Source organism: Macaca mulatta, chromosome 2 (assembly GCF_049350105.2).
Source record: "Macaca mulatta isolate MMU2019108-1 chromosome 2, T2T-MMU8v2.0, whole genome shotgun sequence".
In the NCBI taxonomy this organism is placed as follows: domain Eukaryota; kingdom Metazoa; phylum Chordata; class Mammalia; order Primates; family Cercopithecidae; genus Macaca; species Macaca mulatta.
In genome coordinates this window covers 35,669,996-35,693,593 of record NC_133407.1, presented here as the reverse complement: position 1 = coordinate 35,693,593, position 23,598 = coordinate 35,669,996, and the positions used below count along the sequence as shown (strand labels likewise).

Sequence of the window (23,598 nt, the reverse complement as noted above, 5' to 3'; positions counted from 1 at the left end):
AGGCATGTGTGAAATACTGGATAACAAACTGCTTTTGAATGTTTCATTATTGCTCTACTCCACATTTATTTGATTAGTGGTAAAGTTAAGCAATTTTAAAAATCTCTTTTATTATTCTTATTTCCTCTTTTTGCAATTGTGTTCTTTGCCCATCTGTATACTGATTTTCAGTATACAATATGATTTCTTTATAATTTAGGGAGCTAAATATTGCATACATTTTGTCATAAATGTTGAAATATTTTCCCCCCAATTTTTTTTGCTTTTTAATTTTATTTTCTAATGTACAACAGTTTTATATGGACAAACCAGTTGATCTTTATCTTTTGATTTTGATTCATTTATCATTTTTAAGTTTTAAAATCCTTTCTCACCCAGAGATTTGATAAATATTATATTATTTTTCTTCTAGTTTTTTATGTCTTGATTTTTTAAAATTTTAAACTCTGATCTATTTGGGATTTATTTTGATCTAACCATATTCTATAGTAACAACATAATAGCAGCAGCCTGTAACATTATTACTTAATTCTTATTATTTAGATGTAAACCTAGAGATGGATTCAGTGAATTTTGAAGATTTCCCTGTTAAAGATACACACTCTAAGAGAACACATGGGATTTTTTTTCTTTAACTGTGGGATTGTACAATAAACATCTTTTTTCTTATAAGGGAAATTTTATTGCAAAATAATACTTACTCCAATTTGAATTGTCAGTATTAAAGCTAAAACCAAATGAAGTTCAATTGTTCCACCTCAGAAATTCAATGTTGGTAGAAGAAACAGCCTTGAGAATTTGTGGATAGCTATCTGTGCTTCATGGTATGTAATTGTTTACATCACTTTCTTAATTGTTACAAACCACACTTTACTCAAAGGTCATGTTTTTTTATCCACCTATCATATCTCCTTTTGTTTGAAAATGATTTTGTGGATAAAAGCCTAAGAAATTAAAAATCACCAACTAACATCAGGGAGATGTAATTTTCAGCCTGACTTAATCCTGGCACTTGAAGAGCCTTGAAATACCATAGTGTCTGGATTAAAAACAAAATTACTTTATCTAGGCCATCCATTTTCATTCATGAAGGCCTGTGACACAGCATATGTGTATAAACGTTCTCTAGTCTATTCAGATTTCCTCTAATATATTTTATTTATGACATTGGGTATCCTGTTCATTAACTAAAATGACACAAACAAGCAAAACTCTCTATAAAAGAAGGTTGTTTCAACTGCTGCACTTGCCAAATTCTGCTTATAGCTAAGGGGAGATGATATCTTTGAGAAGGGTTTTTCTCCTTTTTCTGAAACATCGTTGTTAAATACAAATATTTCAAATTCTACAAACTATGCATTCACCCTTACTTCCTCTACTTAATGATCACAAAAGACATCCAACTTAAAAATTGTATTTTTTAGAATATTAATTGTTCTCCATATAAGATTGAGGAAGACAGAATCAAATAATTATTTGCCTTGCTTCTTGAGTTTCTTCAATATTTACCTGGTATCTGAAATCTATTGGGCATTTATGTAAGGCTGTGGCAACATTTTTGTTTGTTTGCTTTGTTTTGAGACAAGGTCTCACTCTGTTGCCCAGGCTAGAATGCAGGGGCATGATCACGGCTCACTGCAACCTTGACTTCCCAGGGCTCAAGCAATCCTCCCACCTCAACATCCCAAGTAGCTGGGACTACAGGCATGCTGCACCATGCTTGGCTAATTTTTAAATTTTTTTATATAGACGAGGTCTCGCTAGGTTGCCTGGGCTGGTTTCAAACGCTTGGGCTCAAGGGATCCTCCTGCTTCAGCTTCCCTTTTGGGATTACAGATATGAGTCATCATGCCCGGCCAGCATTTTTAAATGATAGAAAGAATGAGGTAAGAAGTAATATTGGGAAGTATTAGATAAAAAATTACATATTCAGAATATTAGAAAAAGAGGGCTTTAGACCAGGGTTCAAAGGAAATAGAAGATTTTACTTCAACTCACTGATGCTGGATATCTAGCATCAGTGAAACCTTGAAAGATTTACCCAAGTGTTCTTGATTGCTAGAATGGAAAGTAGAGAAAGAAAAATATCTCTGAGAATGGGCACATAGACCAATGGAACAGAACAGAGAGCCCAGAAGTAAGGCTGCTCACCTATGACCATCTGATCTTCGACAGGGCTGACAAAAACAAGCAATGGGGAAAAGACTCCCTATTCTATAGATGGTGCTGGGATAACTAGCTAGCAGTTAGTTATCCCATATGCAGAAGATTGAAGCTGGACTCCTACCTTACAACATAGACAAAAGTTAATTCAAAATGAATTAGAGACTTAAATGTAAAACCCAAAACTATTAAAAACCCTGGAAGATGTGTTGGGGTCTGCGTGTTTCCTAAACAAAGGAATGAACACACAAGACAACACAAGACAAGACAAACATGGCGGCCGCCTCGAATGGTGTGCTCTGCTTTATTTTGTACAGTTGTTTGTGGAATGTTGCCAAGTCACAAGACACATTGTTGTTTTTCTGACCTTTCCCTGACTTTCTGGATTTTCAAGATGTTTACACATAAACAAGCCCCCAGGGTCTGCTGTTTGCAGCTGGCTCCTTTGTCCTCCTTGTTTACAGGGAAGGAACACCCTGCTTCATTTGCAAGAGCAGGACTTATTGGGAACACCCTGCTTCGTTTGCAAGAGCAGGACTCATCCGGAACATCTCATTTGCAAGCACATAGTCCTCTACAAAGATGACTTAGGCAATACTGTCCTAGACATAGGGATGGGCAAAGAGTTCATGACAAAGACACCAAAGGCAATCACAGCAAAAGCAAAAATTGACAAGTAAGATCTAATTAAATTTAAGAGCTTCTGCACAGCAAAAGAAACTATCAGCAGAGTGAGCAGACAACCTACAGAATGGAAGAAAATATTTGCAAACTGTTTTAATTTAATTTAATGTAACTTAATTTAGGAGAGCTAAGTAATTAAACATGAGGCCAAAGTACGTAAGAAAGTGGCAGTCTTTTATTGCAAATATGCACACACTCTCGGGCGAGGTTCTCTGGTCCTCAGGTGTGGGGGGCCAGGGAAGTCACGCCGGCGCTCTCGGGTGATGTTCTCCGGTCCACAAATGCGGGGGCCGAAGAAGTCACACCGGCTCCTGCTGGCGGCAGACTTTTATGCATTGGTACTGGAAGGGGGAGGGCAGTGGGCGGGATAAGGGCGTGATAGGGGCGTCTCCGTAGGCATGGCCGGGAAAGTTTCAATCTCTTCAGATTGACGTCACCTGGCGCATGCTCGGTTGATCTGCATCTTCCCGGGCGTGGGCTGCATTTTCCCGCGCGTGGGAAAGTGGGTGAGGAAGAACCCGGAAGCAACATGGATTGTGCCTTCTTGTTCACCTTCCTCCATCTTGTCCTTTCTCCCTCACCCAAACAGTCCAACCTCTTATTGATTATAAGAATTTGGGGTGCCGTTGTCTGTCTGGCTGCTTCCTGCTGTTAGGGGGCGTAGTTAGGGTCTGAGGTTGGCAGTTGGGTGTAGGGATGCAGGAGCATTTGGTTGAAGGTGACTGGGGTGATCTCTTGGACCCTGGCTCGGAGAAATTTTATTAAAATGGGAGCAAAATATAAGGCAAGGCAGAGGATTAGTATGGGAATTAGGAAATCACAAAGGGCACCCTGCCAAGCTAGGTCTTCTATGAGAGTAAAAAGTTGGGAAACCCACTGGTTGGGGGATGGGTCGGGAAGGAGGGTGTCTATGGGGTTTATGAGGGAAAAGTCAGTTAAGATGAAGAATGGTGAGGAAGCGGGAAAATTTGAGGAGGTTGTTGATCCTTGAGTAGAACCTGGTCACCTGGAGAAAAGGAAGGGGAATAGATGTTTTGAGTTAGGTTAAGATGTCTCGTCCCAAGAGGGGGGTGGGACAAGAGGGCATGATGAGGAAAGAGTGGGCAAAGCATGCATAGTCTGGGCAGTAACTTAACATTGGGGTCTGGTGAGGGTTAGACGGTTTACTGTCTACCCTAACTACTGAGATAGTGGATGGCTGGCTAGGACCTCCATAGGTTGACAAAACAGAATATAATTGTAAAACAGAATAGGTAGCCTCCGTATTGACGAGAAAAGAAATTGGCTTACCCGCTACCTGTAGAGTTACCCTAGGCTCGGCGAGGGTGACAGGGGTCTCCAAGTGTGGGCACCGTCAGTCGTTGTCCAGGTGTAGGAGCTGGAAGGAGCCTTCCGACCCTTGAGGAGAGGCACCACGTTGAGGCGCAATGCCTGCCCTGCTGGTGGGGCAATCAGACTTCCAGTGTCCTTCCTGTTGGCAGGTTGGGCACGGCGTGGTAGGCAGGCGAGGATTTGGACACTGTTTTGCCTAATGCCCAGTTGTGCCACACTTAAGGCATGGACGAGACAGAGTGGCCGGCTTGGCCTGGGGACACTGGTTTGCCTAGTGTCCTGGGTCTCCGCATTTATAGCAGAGGCCCTTGGGAGACTTGCCCTGTGTCTTCCCTGCCGGCAGAGTGGGCAACGCTGGTTGGAGGGCAGCCACTAGAGCTTGCGCCTGAAGCACAGCCCTTCTTTTCTCCTTGTCTAGCTCTGCGGCCTCAGCTGCTTCCTCTCTGGAGTTAAAAACTTTGAAGGCCAATTTTCCTGTATGGGAGTCTGAGGCCCATCTTCAACCTTTTTTTGCTTTTTTCGAATATCTGAGGCTGACTGGGAAATAAAATAGGAGGCTAGGACAGCTGCCCCGGCTGGGGAAGTGGGCTAGCTGGGTAAATTGGGCCAGTGCCTCTGTAAGGCGATTTAGGAAGGAAGCCGGGTTCTCATCTAGGTGTTGGATAATTTCCTTTAATTTATCAAAATTGACCACTTTGTTAGAGGCTGCCTGCATACCGGCTAAGAGACATTGAATCATAATGTCCTTCCTACGGCGGCCAGGCTGCTGTGGTTGGTAATCTCAATCTGGTTCTATGGACGGGACAGCCATCTCTCCTAACAGGACGGTGGTGTCGGATAAATGCCATTGATCTGCATGTTGCCTGGTGGCTGCGAGAATGTACTCTCTTTCCTCTGGGTTAAGAGTAGAAGTAAGAATGACATGTAAGTCATGCCAGGTAAGGTTATATGCTCTGGCCTAAGTTTCGAAACTCTTTGGAATATTAGGTGGGGTTGGCTGAGAAGTCGCCAAGTCGTTCTTCAATTTTGGAAAGGTCAGCCAGGGAAAAGGGGACGTGGACTCCAACCACGCCTTCGGCTCCGGCAACTTCTGGTCGGGGGGCCAACAAACTAGCAGGGGAGGTTGGAACAGACTGACCAGACAGGCTGACTGGTAGAGGGGGTTGGGGCAGGCTGACTGGTAGAGGGCTGACTAATGGGGGCCGCTACTGCGGTCTTGGAGCGAGTGTGGACAGAAATGGGAGAGGTAAGAGGAGTGGCTGAGGGAGGAGTGTCGGGAGGGGCAGTAGGAAGTCCATAGGGAGGGCGGTTGGAAAGTCGGGAGGGAGGTTGCCTGCCATCGGCCCCATCTGAAATGGAGGTGGAGTCCTCCTCAGTTGCTGAGGTGGGGGCCAAGGGCCGGGTTTAGGGGTTTAGGCTAACAAGACCTGGGCCATTTAACACCGGGCGCACAGGTCTGGGCGAGAGTGCAAGTCCTAAAAGCCTTGAACATAGATTATTTCTGACCACTTTCCGAGCCTCTGGCAGAAATTAGAGAGATCTAATTAAAATGTTACAGTCTAAGGTGCCTTCAGGCAGCTGTTGAGACTGGTCGTCTAATTTATATTGTGGCCACGCCACAGTGGAGAGTAAAATCAGTCGCTTTCGTTTAAGATCTTGCTCTAATTGTAAAGTTTTGAGATTAGTTAGAAGACACCTAAAGGGGTATCTCTAGGTATTTTGGATTGGGGATTTCCCATTGCCTTTCTCTCACCTGTAGGCGGAAACCGAACTCTACCTGGCTACAAAGCGTCCTTTGGAGCCACTAGAGACTGGGAGGCTCCTGGAGCCGGAATGGAGATTACCTCCAGGCGGACGTCTCCGTCCTGGACGGGTCTCACACGGACTGGAATGGAGTTTCTTTGGGCAGACATCTCTACCTTTGGGAACTCTCCTGTGGGTCACCTGGTGACCAAAAAACCTTGGGCCTGCGCAGGACTTCTGGCCAAGGAGTATGAGAGGGAGGCAAGAGATACTCACCCCTAGGAGACTTGGAGGTGTGGAAAGCGATGTCTAGGTCCTGGTCCGTCTGCAGCGTGGAAGGAGGAGGCTCCTCGGACCTTAGGGGGCCCTGAGGAGGGGTCTCCTCCCGGGTTTTTGGCATGCCACAGTGGAGAGGAAAATTAGCCGCTTTTGTTTTAAATCTTGAGCTAAATGTAAGGCTTCCAAGTTTTGGAGGAGACACCCTAAAGGGGTGTTCATAGGGATTTTCAATTGTGAGGTTCCCATTGTTTAACCACCAGAAATGGAAACCGACCTCATGCAGTGGCAAAGCGTCCTTTGCCGCTGCTGGAGACCGGGGGCTCCTGGAGCTACTAATGGAGAATTGAGGAACTTCAAGATGGACGTCTCCGAGTTGAAGACCTCACTGCGCCACAGGGTGGCTATGTCCTTGGGCGTACATACGACTCTAGGCCAAGGACACGGAAACGGACGGAGATGGTTAACAAAGGGGAGTACTCACCGAAGAAGAAATTCTCAGAGCGGCACCAGTGGAAAGCTGGAACACTTGTTTGGTGTTTGTGGCTGGTTGGGTTGGGAGCCGGTTCACTGTGGAGGAGGTTCGTTAGACCCCTAGGGGATGATGAGGAAGGGTCTCCTCCTGGGTCGGGTTTCGGCACCAACTGTTTTAATTTAATTTAATGTAACAATTTAGGAGAGCTAAGTAATTAAACATGAGGCCAAAGTACATAAGAAAGTGGCAGTCTTTTATTGCAAATATGCACACACTCTCGGGCGAGGTTCTCTGGTCCTCAGGTGTGGGGGGCCAGGGAAGTCACGCCGGCGCTCTCGGGTGATGTTCTCCGGTCCACAAATGCGGGGGCCGAAGAAGTCACACCGGCTCCTGCTGGCGGCAGACTTTTATGCATTGGTACTGGAAGGGGGAGGGCAGTGGGCGGGATAAGGGCATGATAGGGGCATCTCCGTAGGTGTGGCCAGGAAAGTTTCAATCTCTTCGGATTGACGTCACCTGGCGCATGCTCGGTTGATCTGCATCTTCCCGGGCGTGGGCTGCATTTTCCTGCGCGCGGGAAAGTGGGTGAGGAAGAACCCGGAAGCAACATGGATTGTGCCTTCTTGTTCACCTTCCTCCATCTTGTCCTTTCTCCCTCACCCAAACACAAACTATGTATCTGACAAAGGTCTAATATCCAGCATCTATAAGGAACTTGAACAAATTTACAAGAGAAAAACAATCCCATTAAAAAGTGGGCAAACGACATGAACAGAAATTTTTCAAAGGAAGATATGTATGCAGCCAACAAAATATGAAGGAAAGCTCAATATCACTGATCATTCGAGAAATGCAAATCTAAATCACAATGAGATACCATCTCATACCAATCAGGATGGCTATTAATAAAAAGTCAAAAAATAACAGATGCTGATGAGATTGTAGAAAAAAAGGAACACTTAATACACTGTTGGTGGGAGTGTAAATTAGTTCAACCATTGTGGAAAGCAGTATGGAGATTGCCCAGAGAGCTAAATATAGAACTACTGGCTGGGCACGGTGGCTCCTGCCTGTAATCCCAACACTTTCGGAGGCTGAGGTGGGAGAATCAGTTGAGGCCAGGAGTTTGAGACCAGCCTGGCCAAAACCCCAAAATGCAAAAATTAGCCAAGCATGGTGGCACATGCCTGTAATCCCAGCTACTCAGGAGGCCAAGGCACGAGAATCACTTGAACCTGGGAGCAGGGAGATTGCAGTGAGCTGAGATCGCGCCACTGTACTCCAGCTTTGGCAACGCAGTGAGACTGTCTCAAAAAAATCCGAAAACAAAAAGAAAAAACCAGAACTACCATTCAACCCAGCAATCCCATTGCTGGGTATATACCCAAAGGAATAGAAATTATTCTACCATAAAGACACATGCATGCGAATGTTCATTGCAGCACTATTCACAATAGCAAAGACATGGAATCAACCTAAATGCCCATCAATGACAGATTGGATAAAGAAAATGTGGTACATATACACCATGGAATACTATGCAGTCATTAAAAAGAATGAGATCATGTATTTTGCAGGAACATGGATGGAGCTGGAGGCTATTATCCTTAGCAAACTAACACAAGAACAGAAAGCCAATTACCACATATTCTCACTTATAAGTGGGAGCTAAATGACGAGAACTTATGAACACAAAGAAGGAAACAACAGACACAGAGGTCTACTTGAGCATGGAGGGTGGGAGGAGGGAAAGGAGCAGAAAAGATAACTATTGAGTACTGGGTTTAATACCTGGGTGGTGAAATAATCCGTGCAACTAACCCTAGTGACACAAGTTCACCTATGTAACAAACCTTCACATTTACCCCTGGACCTAAAATACAAGTTTGGGTTTTTTTTTAAGAAAATATTTCTAATGAAAATGAACCTCAAATCATGTTATGTCCTAATCTGATTTTCAGAAGTATGCCTACCAAGGAGTATGCCCACACAATGCTTATGTGAGGCAAGTAGCTTTGATCCTTCAGCCTGTAGGCGTCTAGAGAGGCACTGGCCAAGGCTTCCTACAACTAAAACCTCAAAGACAGCCCCAAGTAGAAAAATATTCAGTTGAAAAATTAGAAGCGAACACTCTGTAAATGATTCTTCCTCTTTAATTTCTAACTAAGAATCAAAGCATGATTCCTTATTATTGCATAGCCAGGGATAAAAGATTCCCCCAACTGAGCATTTCCAGATAAGTCATTCAGGTAATATCCACAATGGAAGGTAAGTATTGTCATCTGCCATTAAATCATCTGCCATTAAATCATTAAATCTTTAATGATTAAAGAAGGTTTGTTAATATTCTTTGGGTTGGTCCTCAGATTAGTGGAATTTTGTCATAGTCCATTCAGGCCACTATTATACAACACCAATAATTAGGTAACTTCTAAACCACAGAGATGTATTTCTCGTGGTTCTAGAGGCTGAAAAGTCCGAGAACAAGGCACCAGTAGAGTTGGTGCCTGGTGAGGGCCTGCATTCCGGTTCATAGATGGCACCTTCTTGTTCTGTCCTCATATAGTGGAAAAGGTGACTAAGCTCACTCAGGCCTCTTTGATAAAGACACTAATTCCATTTTAATCACTTAATCACCTCCTTTGGGACCTCGTCACTGGCAGCTTGGGAGTTAGAATTCCAACACATGACTTCTAGGGAGGGACACATACATTCAGACCATAACAGTTTCTTTACCTGTTAACATCTATAAAAATCAAAAGGACATGTTCTTGTAAATATAAACAATGGTAAACAATTTGAAAATTTAGATGTTTGGATAAATTAGGAAAGCCAAATAGAGTTACTGTGAAGAATATGACATTTGAGATTTTTAAAACTTAACTTTGAAATATGTGAATGGGGGATCTTTTCTCATTAGTACAAATGAGGATGGTCCTTTCTGAACTGATTAAAACATAGGTTCCATTAAATTTGAAGGAATCTAAATTATAAGCAACAGTTTTAAAGGCATTGCATTTCAGTCTTAACTATACATATGTTATAGTATGGAATAATGGAGGAGATTAGAATTTTAAGCTCTTGGTTTTATTAGTTTTGAAATTTTAGAGCTTCTAAGATTTCTAATTCTGCTTATGTGATCATTTTGAAGTGAGCATTGCATTTCTCAAATTTCAGCTGATAAATAAAACTAATGTATTTGTCATGAATAAAAATGTAGATTTGTATTCAAATGTTAATGAATGTATAAGAAATTATAACACTGGGTAAGTGAAGACCTGGTTTTTGGCAAAGTTTAAAGGTAAGAACTCTGGAGGAGTTCTATTGCCAGTCTGGTGGAGTAAGTACTTAAGATTAACCTTCCCACAGATAACAACTAAAAAGCTACAAAATACATGCATGCATGCATGCATGCATACATACATACATACCTGCCTGCCCGAAATTCTCAGGGGAGTGAACAAAAGCCGATTCTGTAGGGGAGTCAAATTTTGGAAAGTGAGATGGGCATAGGGTGAGTTTTTCATTTTTAGACTTTAGCCTGAGGAAAAAGTGTGGAACAGGAAAGCTAAATCTTCTTTGGAAAACTCAGATCTCTGTGTCCTGAGAAACCAGAGGAGAGTGTCTAGGGCAGCCATCACTGCTGGGAAATGAGGTGGGTATTCCTAGAAAGGAAAACGCCAGAAAAGGGGAGCTCCAGCTTTCATGTGGAAACTTTGCTTGGGTATCTGGCTAACTCCTGAATGAAAGTGATGCACAGGGCAACCTCAAAGCACCTTGCGCTAAATAGTAAGAACTACGCTGAAATTTGATTTCTACCTGAATTGTGATACACTCTGCAGTTTTACTCTACCTGAGTTAATTGCCTGTCAAAACAAAACCATCAACATTCTGTGGAGGAATATGACAGAATCCAGAGTTTCAAAACAAAAAAAAAAAAACACAATGTCCAGAATACAATCTAAAATTGCTCAACCAATGATGAATAATGAAAACATGACCCATTTTCAAGGGGAAAGGCCAACACCCAAATGATTCAGATGTTGGAATCATCAGACAAGGACTTAAGGCAGCTATTATAAATGTGCTTATTGAGGTCAAGAAAAATAAAACGATAAGAAATATCAGAAGAGAAATAGAAAACATAGAAAATAACCAAGTAGAAATATCAGAACTTAAAGGTAAAATATGTGAAAAGAAATTCACTGACTGGGCTTAATAACATAATGGAGATAACAGAGGAAATAATTAATGAACTTGAAGATAGACAATAGAAATTATCCAATATGAAGAAAAGATATAAAGAAATGAACAATCCTAGGGACCATTTAGTTCTAAAATATGTGTAGAGTTCCAGAAGAGGCAAGAGGGAGAGATTTGCATTTGAAAGAAGAATAAACTCTAAAAATTCTAAAACTGCTAATTATTTTTGATTGGTGTAAAATAAATGTGTTTAACCTGAATTAAGGGTCTTTATCATCTAATGTCAGTGCACATACTAGAGATTTTTTTTTTTTTTTTTTTTTGAGATGGAGTTTCGCTCTTGCTGCCCAGGCTGGAGTACAGTGGCGCAATCTCAGCTCACTGCAGCCTCTGCCTCCCAGGTTCAGGCAATTCTCCTGCCTCAGCCTGCCAAGTAGCTGGGATTACAGGCGCCTGCCACCACGCCTGGCTAATTTTTTGTATTTTTAGTAGAGATGGGGTTTTGCCATGTTGGCCAGGCTGGTCTCGAACTCCTGGCCTCAGGTGATCCTCCCACCTCGGCTTCCCAAAGCGTTGGGATTACAAGCGTGATCCACCACGCCCAGCCTATTATAGACTTTTTGATGCATGATAAAGTGTTCTACTTGAAAAACATTATATTGTTTAACTTGTATTTATGAAAATGCTTGTATTTTTCTTTTAGTGAAAAATTTATTTTCAGTATAATAATTTCTTATTTTATTTAATGAGATTGTGGAGCAAATGCCCAGAAGGGTAGAGAAAATGATTTTTCTATCTCAGATGTAATATAGACAATAAGTCATATATTTGGGGGAAAAATGGGAGAGATAATTTTGCCCAACATATTTGTTATCTGATTGCAGTGGGACATCTCTTGGTCAATTTAATGCATGTTTTTAAAAAAATTCCTGTTCCAGTTAAGAGTCCTCTCTCTTCCTTTTTAGTCATAGATAAAATCATTTATATGTATATATGATTGTATGTTCTTAGAATTCTGAGACTGTGACTGTGGAGAAAGCAGGCGTATGATTCAAGTTCTAAGTCGGTTTAAGGTGTCTCCTCATTCTGCCACCAGCCTGGAGATGAACAGAGTCACCCATTTTAGGCACACTGCCTTCCTCTCCTTCCCTCCCTTTCTCAGATAATATCTATTTTAGGTGGTTTTTAAAAAATCAGTTTTAGCATTTTATCAGGCAGAGTGTGCATGTAGGATTTCTGGAGTTATGTATTACACAAAAGTGGGGAAATGACTCCTTCACAGCCCTCAGATTAGATATTCAGATTAAAAGGAAATTCGGAAAGAAAAATAAAACATTGTAGTTCACTCAGCAAGCCTCTCAGTGTCCTACTTGGGGATCCAGATTTGTTTACAAGATGGATTTTTTCTTTAATGTTTTTAAAGTCATTATTATTATCCAGTTAGAAGTAGTAACAAAGGAAAAAATATCTAAGAGCATTGTTTCCTGTCTCCACATCCCAACATCATGCCCTAGAGAAAACTTTTTTTTTTTTAACAGTTTCTGTTTTTAGTTCTCTGGTGTCCATTATAATTGTGGATAAAATATTTTTTCTTTTTCTTAATTTATTCATTTTAGACAGTATCCATTGACTCCCCAATTTGAATAATGACAGTTTCGCTCATTTGTCTCATAACTCTCTCTGCTCTTTCTAAATGTATTTATCTTATTACATTTTTATTATTTTTTAAATCTCAAATAATTGTTAAAGTTCTCTGCATCCTCATTTCACAGATTCTATTCAAACTCTGCTTTAATATAAGAATATGTATACTCTTAACCCTTTCTACACTGTTTATCCCTCCCTTTCTTGTTGTAACTTGTATCAGCTATAGCTTATACTTTCACATTGTCAGGATTAGTAATATTTATGTTCTGTCTTGCAGCCACAATTGTAGTTGACTACAGGATGACTATAAACTTTGAAAACCAATACGTAGCACTTAGCTTAGAGGACCATGTAAATATTGTTTGATACTGGCCTAAGTAGTGTGTTAGATTTTGTGTCCTTCTGTAACTGATGCAATATAAAATCACCTGGGCCATTCTAAGGAATGTTTCTAGAATTAAGGTCAATTAGAATCCTTTTCTTATATACTATATATTAAATTGATGTCACATTATTTTATATTTGGACCCACAGTTGTGCATTTCAACATTATTTTCCTGGAGTTTCTAATTGCCTTGTCTCTTTATTTGCATTATTTGCTTTTATAATATCTCCTTCCCCTTACATACACACACATCTCTAGATTGCACCTTTACTTCTATTGACTTTCTTTTCTGGAGACCTCTCTCTTAAAAGACTTCAGTATTTATTTTCCAATCTGGACTGATTACCCTTTAGGCATACTTTGATGCAATTATCCTAGGATTTTCAGATAATACTTTCCTGGGATCCAGTATCTTTTGGATTCTAGGACTTCCTTTTTCTTGATTTACTCCCTTATTTTGCTCGAGTATATTCTTAATTTTTTTGAGAAAAATAGTTAAATTCTCTGAGACCTTACATATCTGAATATATATTTGTTCTGCCATTACATAAATTGATAGTTTGGACAAGTATAGAATTCTGAGTTGAACTATTCATTTTCATCTGGCATCCCTTGTTGAGAAGTCTGATGCCAGACTAATCCTCATTCCTTTTAGTTGGCTTGTTTTATTCTCTCTGAAACCTTTTAAAATTTCCCCTTCATCGTTTTGAAATGTTACAAGCATTTAATAGATTCTTCTTGATAGTCAATGGCTTTTTCAATCTGAAGATGTTTTTCTTCCTTTCTAGAAAATTTTCTTCTACACATTTCTTCAATAAATTATTCCCTTTGTTCTTCTCTGTTTTCCCTTTATTTGACTCCTTTTACTCTGATGTTAGACTTCATGTTTTGGCTTTAAGAGTCTCTTACATTTTTGGCCATTCTCTTTAATATTGCAGGTTCTTTTTATATATTACAGATTCTTTGTTTTCTATTCACACTTAAGAGAAAAGAAAGGGTAGCTTGGTGAGGTTTTATCTCTTATTAACTTCTCCCCATCTTCTCCCCATAATATTTTGAAATAAATCTCAGACATCACATAATTTCCTTCACAAATATTTTAGTATATATCTCTGTAAGGGCTTTTTAAAAAATATAACCACAATACCATTAGCACACCTAAAATTACTTAATATCATTACCTATCCAATAACTATTCACATTTCTAATTGCTTAATAATTACCATTAATACTTTTTATTTTGTTTGATTGAATTAGGATCTAAGTAAGGTCTAAAAATTGCTGTTGGTTGATAGGCCTTTTAAGTCTCTCTCTTTTGTTCTTACAAGCTACTGCTCTCTCTTTTTTCTTTTTATTGCAATTTAATTGTTGAAGAAATTGGATTAGTTGTCTTATAAATTTCCCACAGTCTGAATTTCACTGATTATATCCCTGCAGTGTCCTTTAATATGTTCCACGGAGTTTATCCTTTTAAATCCTGGAATTTTATAATAATATTCAACTATTTGACATAATTCCTAACATTTCTCATTAAATCTTTATATGATTTCAAGTCTCCTCAAAACTCTTTTTATAATAAATGAGAAAAAAGAATCCGATCATTTGTTTGAGACTTTGTACAGATGTGTTTAACTTAATCTGATCCAGTTCTGTGTGGCCTTGTAACTGAAAATCTAGTTAATTGGTAGTTTCCCCAAGGGACTAGATGCTTAGACTTACTAGTAAACATGAAAAGTATTTTTTGCAAAAAGACCCTTGTAGGCAATTGCCACAGACCCCTGGACTGTGATAAAATAAAATTTTGCATTAAAATGAAAAAATATTTTTAAAATTTGACCCTTAAGAAATTAATAAATGAGAACCAGGCTTATTGGAAGTAGGATCACAGCCTCATATATGTTGACATATAAAATATTATATTAGACATACAAAATTTCTCAGCCTTTTTAGCATGCTGATGTCTGAAATGGTGTCAATGGGAGAGGTGTCAACTTTTTCATGCTGCTTTCACTTCTGGTTATTTTTGTGTAGCAGCTTTCATGGATGGAGTCCATTCTTGTCCTTGCCTAATCATTTTTCTTGGATGATATGTAGCGTTACAAAAGAATTATTATCTTAATGAATCAAGAATGTTCTCCCTATTTGTTTTCTGCCATAGGTAAAGTGGGAAGGATTAGAACCTTCAAGGTGAAATGTCAAACTAGAAATTTCCTTTTATAATCTGCTTGTGTTCCCCTTGGTTTTAGGAGCTGGGAATCCCAAGTGCAAAATCGCAATTGTTTTGGGAAGAACTCAAAATACTTCTGTCTCCAGGTAATTATACAATTCTGATTGAGAAACTTGTGTAGGAATGAGTCAATATTTCCTCCTATCTATGTAATTTACTTAAAATTCACTGTTTGGACTCACAAATCATAATATAAAATATGAGAGTAAAAATTATACAATTCTGATTGAGAAACTTGTGTAGGAATGAGTCAATATTGCTTCCTATCTATGTAATTTACTTAAAATTCACTGTTTGGACTCACAAATCATAATATAAAATATGAGAGTAAATGTCATATATTTGTATTTCACAAGTTTTTTTTTTTTTTTTTTTTTTTTTTTTTTTTTTTTTGAGACGGAGTCTCGCTCTGCCGCCCAGGCTGGAGTGCAGTGGCCGGATCTCAGCTCACTGCAAGCTCCGCCTCCCGGGTTCACGCCATTCTCCTGCCTCAGCCTCCCGAGTAGCTGGGACTACAGGCGCCCGCCACCGCGCCCGGCTAGTTTTTTTTTTTTTGTATTTTTTAGTAGAGACGGGGTTTCACCATGTTAGCCAGGATGGTCTCGATCTCCTGACCTCGTGATCCGCCCATCTCGGCCTCCCAAAGTGCTGGGATTACAGGCTTGAGCCACCGCGCCCGGCCCTTCACAAGTATTTTCTAACAGGTGTATTTGGAAAACATTTTAGGGAGTATTGCTGAACATTCTTGACTGTGGAATTTTCAGTATTAGAAAGTGTTGCTAAATTATCAAAGCTGTTTGGATTAAATTATCAGACCTAAATGTTTTCAGACCTGTGTAATGAAGTGATTAAATGTTTAGATCAAAGGCAATAGTCTTGAAATGTTTAATTATATAAGTTTCCAGTTACCATTGTTGAGCAGTGAGAAGCCTCAATCAAACAACTCATTTATTTTCAAATCATTGTTTTGGTTCCAGATCACAGCCTGCATCAGACTATGTTGGTGTACGTCTTTTACACAGTTCCCATTCCAGTCATCACTGCTTGCATGATTACATGAAAACATCAAAAAGACAGTTGTGACTCTGCTTATTATCGGTTTTGTTTTTCTCCTTTGCAAACTTTTTCTAACATGATTTTTCTTTTGACTAGACACAAACAGCACAGCATGATTCTTGTTCCCATGAACACACCTGGAGTAGAAATAATAAGGCCTTTGTCAGTTTTTGGCTACATAGGTAGGTATTCGATAAATATGACCATGCATTAGCAAGCAGGAAAGCTAGAATATGCAGTAATATTGAAGGCAATAGTATTTTAATGCATGAGATAGATTCTTAGATGTTCCTTTGTCTCTGACAACTGTCTTAATAAAATTGCTGGTGGAGTTCAGAGTAGAGCCAATAAAAAGAAATAGTATAGCATTCTACCTCATTTTGTTTACTTTTTGGGAAAGGGCAGATTCTATTTAAGGAAGAGCAACTCTACCAGTCTTCTCTCTGTCATTCATAAAAATGGATTAATGCACAGATAATCCACAATAAAATTGTTTTTGTCTCCAATTTTAGCCCTCTTAATCAACTTACAAGAACTGTTAAAAAGCAATTAGTTTTTGACTTGAGTGCAAAACTCTTCCTTCCTCTGCCCTTGGGTGGGATTTCTAAGAAGCAAAGATCCATTTGTTTCCTGCCATCTACCGTGGCACGTGTTCATTGTGTCCAATAAATATTTGCTAAGATCACTCTCTTAGCAAGTATTTGCTTAGCCACCACGTCCAGCTAATTTTTGTATTTTTAGTAGAGATGGGGTTTCACCATGTTGGCCGGGCTGGTCTCGAATTCCTGACCTCAGGTAATCCACCCTCCTCAGCCTCCCAAAGTGCTGGGATTACAGGCATGAGCCACTGGGCCCGGCCCCTGGCTTTCTTTTTATCATTGAATATGACTAATGAATATGTTCAAGCAGCAGATATAAGACTTGCAGTTTTATAGAATCACTTATCAGTAAGATGCAGCTGTAGGGTGTACCACAGGGTAAGCATAGGTGGCAAGATGGGATGAGCAAGCTTGCTGGAGAAAATTGCATGTAGGAAATTATTGGGTTGCAGAGAAACAGCCTCAAAGATACCAAAAATGCATTTATAATATCGTTGAACTGCAGATAGTTTCCATTGCAGAGGCTACATTTGAATATTCAGTATGAAAATTTTACTAGCACCTCTCCAACTCTCTGTGTCCAAGGCCAAAAGAAACAGTGAGGAGAAGGCTGATTATTGTCTCTTCTGACAGGAAAAGGGAGTAGCGTTAACATGAGATTATCTCTAGAACTTGGCGGGGAGAAGGGGTAATGCAAAGATAAAATGTGAACGTGTTCCTGGCCTCAGTGATTCAAATGCCAGTGTTTTCAAGAGACGAACACACAGTGGAACAAGTGTAGACTGGGAGTAAACCTGTCCATTTTCTGTATCATCACTAATGCCAAGCCTGCTCTTTCCCCTCAAGCAGGTCCTTCTCATCTTTAGGCGTTGGTTTCCACAATGATAAAATTAGAAACTTGGATTACGTTGCTCATTTTTAATTTTTGAAACATTGAAACTTTTTTCCATGCAAATATTTTGGAACCCCATATGTAAAATATTTCAAAGAAGCAGCAATAATAAAACAAACAAAATACTCTGGCTGTAGCTATGGAGCCTAGTCTTCCTTTTTCCTAGCTCTCTGAAATTGTACTTCAGAGAATGAATTAGAAAACGTTTGGATCAAAGAGTTTCTCTTCTTGAACAGTTGATGAGTTTTGTGGGCTGCTGGGTCCTGGGGGTTCTGGGCTGAGGCTTACTTTGGAATGTTCATGCCATATGGATCTTTGAAATCCTATTTTCTTCAAGTAATTATATTTCAGCAGATTAAGTATATGTGACTCTTCTCTAGTCAACTCCTTTTGCTCTTTAAAATTTTATTTTCTATTTTATAGATAATTTTCATGGAGGACATTTTGAGATCCATTTTAATCAAGTGCGAGTTCCTGCCACAAATCTAATACTAGGTGAGTTGAATTTGGAAATGATTCTTCAGTATTGTATATTAATATTTTCAGCTCTAAATCTGGAAAAGATAAGTCTTTCCAGATTTAGTCCTGGAGTCTACCTTGATTTAGATATTAGGTTGGTGCAAAAGTAATTGCAGTTCAAAAACCACAATAACTTTTGCACCAAGGTAATTGCGGTTTTTGGCAAAAGCCACAATTACTTTTGCACCAACCTAATACTTTCCCTTCTTGTTTACTCCATTTGTCAAGGGAAAGTTTTCTATTTGGTGGATTTTCTTACATGGAATGGTGAGGTTTTATTTAAGTGCTGGATGTGGTTTTGTATATCACGTCAATTGAAAGGATAACTTAATATGAAAATTATGCAATTCAGAGCAACACACTTTCTCCTAGAACATGATCTGTAGGCCTCTATTTGTTTTAAGGAAACCTCAGTACTTTATGAATTCAAGTCTTAGATATAAGTTAGAAGCATAAATAACTTCAAACACTATATGCCATCCTCTTGCTTATTAGTATCCTATATCCCTTTCAAAGAACATCTAGAATACTACCTCTTCCAGGAATGTTTTTGTGTTCATCCCATCCATTCACCAAGCCCCTGATACCTGCCAGGCCCTAAGGTTATAATGATGAACAGAAAATCTCTTCCTCCTTTGCCTTTCTTTGTTTCTCTCTATATCCCTTACCCTTGCCCGCTCTTCTGGATTCTAAACTCCTAGTATAGGGACTATGTGTTATTCCAAATTTGTATCTATTGCAGCACTAATAAAATAGCTTATGCATAGTATATACTTAAGAGACAGTTCTTAAATTTGAAATGTTTAATGGTGGTGGTTTCAAAAACATAGAAATCAAAATTCCCATGAATTCATAGTGAACGTTATTATAGAACTGACTTTTTTTCACCAGAAAGCCATTTTTATTAAGGGCAGCTCATCACTTTCCCAGGATTTGTATAAATAACAAAAGGAATGGGCTAGGCCATTTTCACATTCCCGCTTTATTTCCCCTTTCTTCCCAGGTGAAGGTAGGGGATTTGAAATTTCCCAAGGCCGCCTTGGACCTGGCAGAATCCACCACTGTATGAGAACAGTAGGTTTGGCGGAACGTGCTTTGCAGATCATGTGTGAGCGAGCAACACAAAGGGTAGCCTTCAAGAAGAAGTTGTATGCACATGTAAGGATGATTACTTATTTGAATTTATTGTAGCCTGGTGCACTACACTAACATTGAACAAAAACATTACTTGTGACGGAGAGACTTTCTCTACATGAACAGCGTGATCCTTTTCAATAAGGCATATTTATGTCTGTATTTAAATATAGTCTGATGAGAGGTATTTATCTTTGTGAAAAATTAAGTAGTTCTTAAAATGCTTCAACACCTCTGCACACAAGAGTGAAGACAGTTCCTTCAACTTTCTCAGATTCTTGTTCTCTAGAGAACCTGAACATTAGAGCTCCCTGTGGACATGAAGGAGCCGTCATAAGGAAGAAGGATTTGCATTGTCCTTTGGTTTCCTAGAAGGAATTAGGACACGTAAGTGTAAAGATATAGGAAAACAGCCCAAAACTCAGGGAAAGGAGAAACATGCTAACAAACATAAAAGTGGAATCAGCTTCTTCAGGAGGACTTGAGTTCTGCCACTGGAGAAACACAAGTAGAAATGGGACCAACATTTTGTGAGATATTCATGATTTTTTGAATTTTCATCTATAAATTATATACTACTGAGTCTGTTGTTACAAATCACTGTAAACATAGTTACATGTGGGCCATATAATAAAAATTAGGAAATATGGCCAGGTGCAGTGGCTCACACCTGTAATCCCAGCACTTTGGGAGGCCAAGGTGGGTGGATTGTCTGAGCTCAGGAGTTTGAGACCAGCCTGGGCAACGTGGTGAAACCCCGTCTCTACTAAGATACAAAAAAAAAAAAAAAAAATTACCCGGGCATGGTGGCATGCGCCTGTAGTCCCAGCTACTCGGGAGGCTGAGGCAAGAGTATTGCTTGAACCCGGGAGATGGAGGTTGCAGTGAGCCAAGATCATGCCACTGCACTGCAGCCTGGCGACACAGTGAGACTCTGTCTCCAGAAAAAGAAAAAAAAATTAGGAAATATGTATTGAGAGGAATTAGAAGATATTATTTCAGACTTCCTTGAAAAGTCTTTTACAGAGAAGTAGGATATCCAAATCATCTCCCTTCTAAGTTTTAAGAAGGCAAGAAGAACTATTACTAAATGTTCACTCTTTATTTTTGCTAACATGTTAGTGTTAGGTCAAATCTGTGGTGATGGAATTGTATTTGTGTTTGCTGCACATGTATATTTTAGTATGTCGGTCTCCTTGTACATTTTTGGCCATCCTATAAAATTTGCAGTATATTTTTTTACGTTAAATGTTTATAATCTATGTTTGCTTTTTGTAAAGTATTATTCAGCATGTATATGATTTATTTGTATAGGTTTTTGACTGAAAAACTACAGCCTGCTTTATGACCCTACACCTGGGAATAATTTGTCGGGAGCCCTTTTAATATACAGCAAAGGCAAGGGTTCAGCTTTTGGGTGGGCACTGTGGGAGGAGGTGAGAAAGTGTGACCTTCTGGGGCCATGGATATAGCCCCTGATGCTGTTGAAAAAGGCTGAAGAGGTGCTCAGGGCACCAACCATTACTTGTTACCCTTCTGTCAAGCTTGTGTGCAAACCCTGGAGCAGGGTGAAGGGAGGTCACAGTAAAGTCGACAGACAAGCATCTCGAATGCACAAAAGCACTCTGCGCAAGTGCTGCTTTCATGAGTGGTGTTTTAAAACTGCACTAGTAAAAAATTTCCCTTCCACCTTTTAAAGTTAATGCTTCACACAGAGCAAGCCTGGCTTTTTAACAAATATGCCTGTCTTCACTGGAAACTTCTCACATCTGGCACAAATAACATGATCTGGCAGAAGCAAAAAGATGTGTGAGCATGTCATAAGCAAACATCTGGGCCAGCTTTTTTATTTTAATTTGTGAAAGGAACATTTCATTTCTTTGAATTTGAAGGCTCCTTCCAGCTGCCTTCTAATTTACTCCAGGCTGTAACAAAAAATTCTCCATCCCAGTTCTGTCTCAGGAAATATATTTGGCATTTCCCTGGAGCACCTAGTTTATACCCATTTAATACTTTTCAGCAAATCTAGGGTCTATAGAAACCCTGCTGAGAATACCTCCTTTATTCTAAAGCTGAGAAGTAAATGTCTGTCTTTTAAGTCTGCTCATGAAGTTATAAAAGTTATAACTACCCTGTTTTACAGCCATCAAAAAATATTTATTCACCACCAGCAACTTGTTTGAAATTAATTCAGAGCCATGTTTCAACCTCTAGGGTAGTGCCATCTAAAAGAAATATACTGTGAACCTTAAATGTAATTTTAAATGTTCTAATAGCAACATTTTTAAAAAGTAAAAAGAAAAAGATGGAATTAATTTTAGTAATATATTTTATTTAACCCAAAATGTCAAAAATACTATTTCAACATGAAATCAATATAAAAATTATTAATGAGATACTTTATATTTTAACATTTGTTCTTCCATATGGGGTGCATATTTTATAGTTATAGTACATCTCAGTTCAGACTAGGTATATTTCAAATGCTCATTAGCCACATATGGGTAGTGGCTATTATGTTGAACATCACTGCTTTAGGGAAACTCTAATCAAATATCCCCTGTTGAAGGGCAAACATGACCAGCATAAAAATGGCTAAGGTGTGCATGTTCTCACTCATCAGTGGAGAGTTGAACAATAAGAACACATGGACATGGGGAGGGGAACAACACACACGGGGGCCAGTTGGAGGGTCGGGGCGAAGAGAGGGAGAGCATTAGGACAAATAGCTAATGCATGCAGGGCTTACAACCTAGATGGCGTGTTGATAAATGTAGCAAACCACCATGGCACTTGCATACCTATGTAACCTACATGTTTTGCACTTGTATCCCAGAACTTAAAAGAATAAAAAAGAAGAAAAGAAATGACAATAAAAGGATAATTAAATGTGAAAAAAATGGCTAAGGTGTAAGGAAGGGGCCCAGTTTCAATCTCCAGCATATGGCTAGCCAATTATCCTAGCACCGTTTTTTGAATAAGGGCGTCCTTTCTCTGTTGCTTGTTCTTGTCACCTTTGTCAATGATCAGATGGTTGTAGGTATGTGGCCCCATTTCTGGGCTCTCTGTTGTTACATTGGTCTATGTACCTGTTTTTATAACAGTACCATGCTGTTTTGGTTACTGTAGCCTTGTAGTATAGTTTGAAGTCAAGTAGCATGATGGCTCCCACTTTGTTCTTTTTGTTTAGGATTGCCTTGGCTATTTGGGCTCTTTCTTGGTTCCATAAATTTTAAAATAGTTTTTCCTGCTTCTGTGAAGAATGTCATTGGTAACTTGATAGGAATAGCAGTGAATCTATAAATTGCCCCAGGCAGTATGGTCATTTTAATGCTATTGATTCTTCGTATCTATGAGCATGGAATGTTTTTCCATTTGTTTATGTCATCTCTGATTTCTTTGAGCACTGTTTCATAGTTCTCCTTGTAGAGATTTTTTACCTCCCTGGTTAGCTCTATTCCTAGGTATTTTATTCTTTTTGTGGCAATTGTGAGTGGGATTGCATTCCCAATTTGGCTCTTGGGGAGTGCTAGTGATTTTTGTTTGTTGATTTTGTATCCTGAGACTTTGCTGAAGTTGTTTATCAGCTTAAGAAGCTTTTGGGCTGAGACTGTGGGGTTTTCTAGATATAGAATCATGTGTTCTGCAAACAGGGATAGTTTGACTTTCTGTCTTCCTATTTTGATGCACTTTATTTATTTCTCTTGCCTGATTGGTCTGGCCAGGACTTCCAATACTGTATTGAATAGGAGTGGTGAGGGAGGGCATCCTTGTCTTGTACCAGTTTTTAAGGGGAATACTTCCAGTGTTTGCCCATTCAGTATGATGTTTGCTGTGGTTTTGTCATAGATGACTCTTATTATTTTGAGGTATGTTCCTCAAATACCTAGTTTATTGAGAGTTTTTAATAGAAAAGTTTAGCAGGGGTGTTGAATTTTATCGAAAGTCTTTTCTGCATCTATTGAGATGATCATGTGGTTTTTGTCTTTAGTTCTATGTGATGAATCAGATTTATTGATTTGCATATGTTGAACCAACCTTGCATCCCAAGGATAAAGCCTACTTGTTCATGGTGGATAAGCCTTTTGATGTGTTGCTGGATTCTGTTTTCCAGTATTTTGTTGAGGATCAAAGACTTAAATGTAAAACCCAAAACTATAAAAACCTTGAAAGACAACCTAGGCAATGCCATTCTGGACATAGGAATGGGCAAAGATTTCATAATGAAGACGCCAAAAGCCATTACAAAAAAAGCAAAAATTG

The 23,598-nt window shown here is 39.4% G+C and overlaps 1 protein-coding gene across 1 annotated transcript in view; it reads left to right on the top strand.

The window, feature by feature from the left end:
* The window catches only part of ACAD11 (acyl-CoA dehydrogenase family member 11), a 97,846-nt gene that overhangs the window by 60,875 nt on the left and 13,373 nt on the right, over window positions 1-23,598 (top strand). Inside the window, exons 14-17 of the mRNA XM_015132134.3 lie at window positions 15,155-15,221; window positions 16,288-16,373; window positions 18,106-18,177; window positions 19,205-19,359. Coding sequence (XP_014987620.3) covers window positions 15,155-15,221; window positions 16,288-16,373; window positions 18,106-18,177; window positions 19,205-19,359 — 380 coding nt within the window. The remainder of the gene's footprint in view (window positions 1-15,154; window positions 15,222-16,287; window positions 16,374-18,105; window positions 18,178-19,204; window positions 19,360-23,598) is intronic.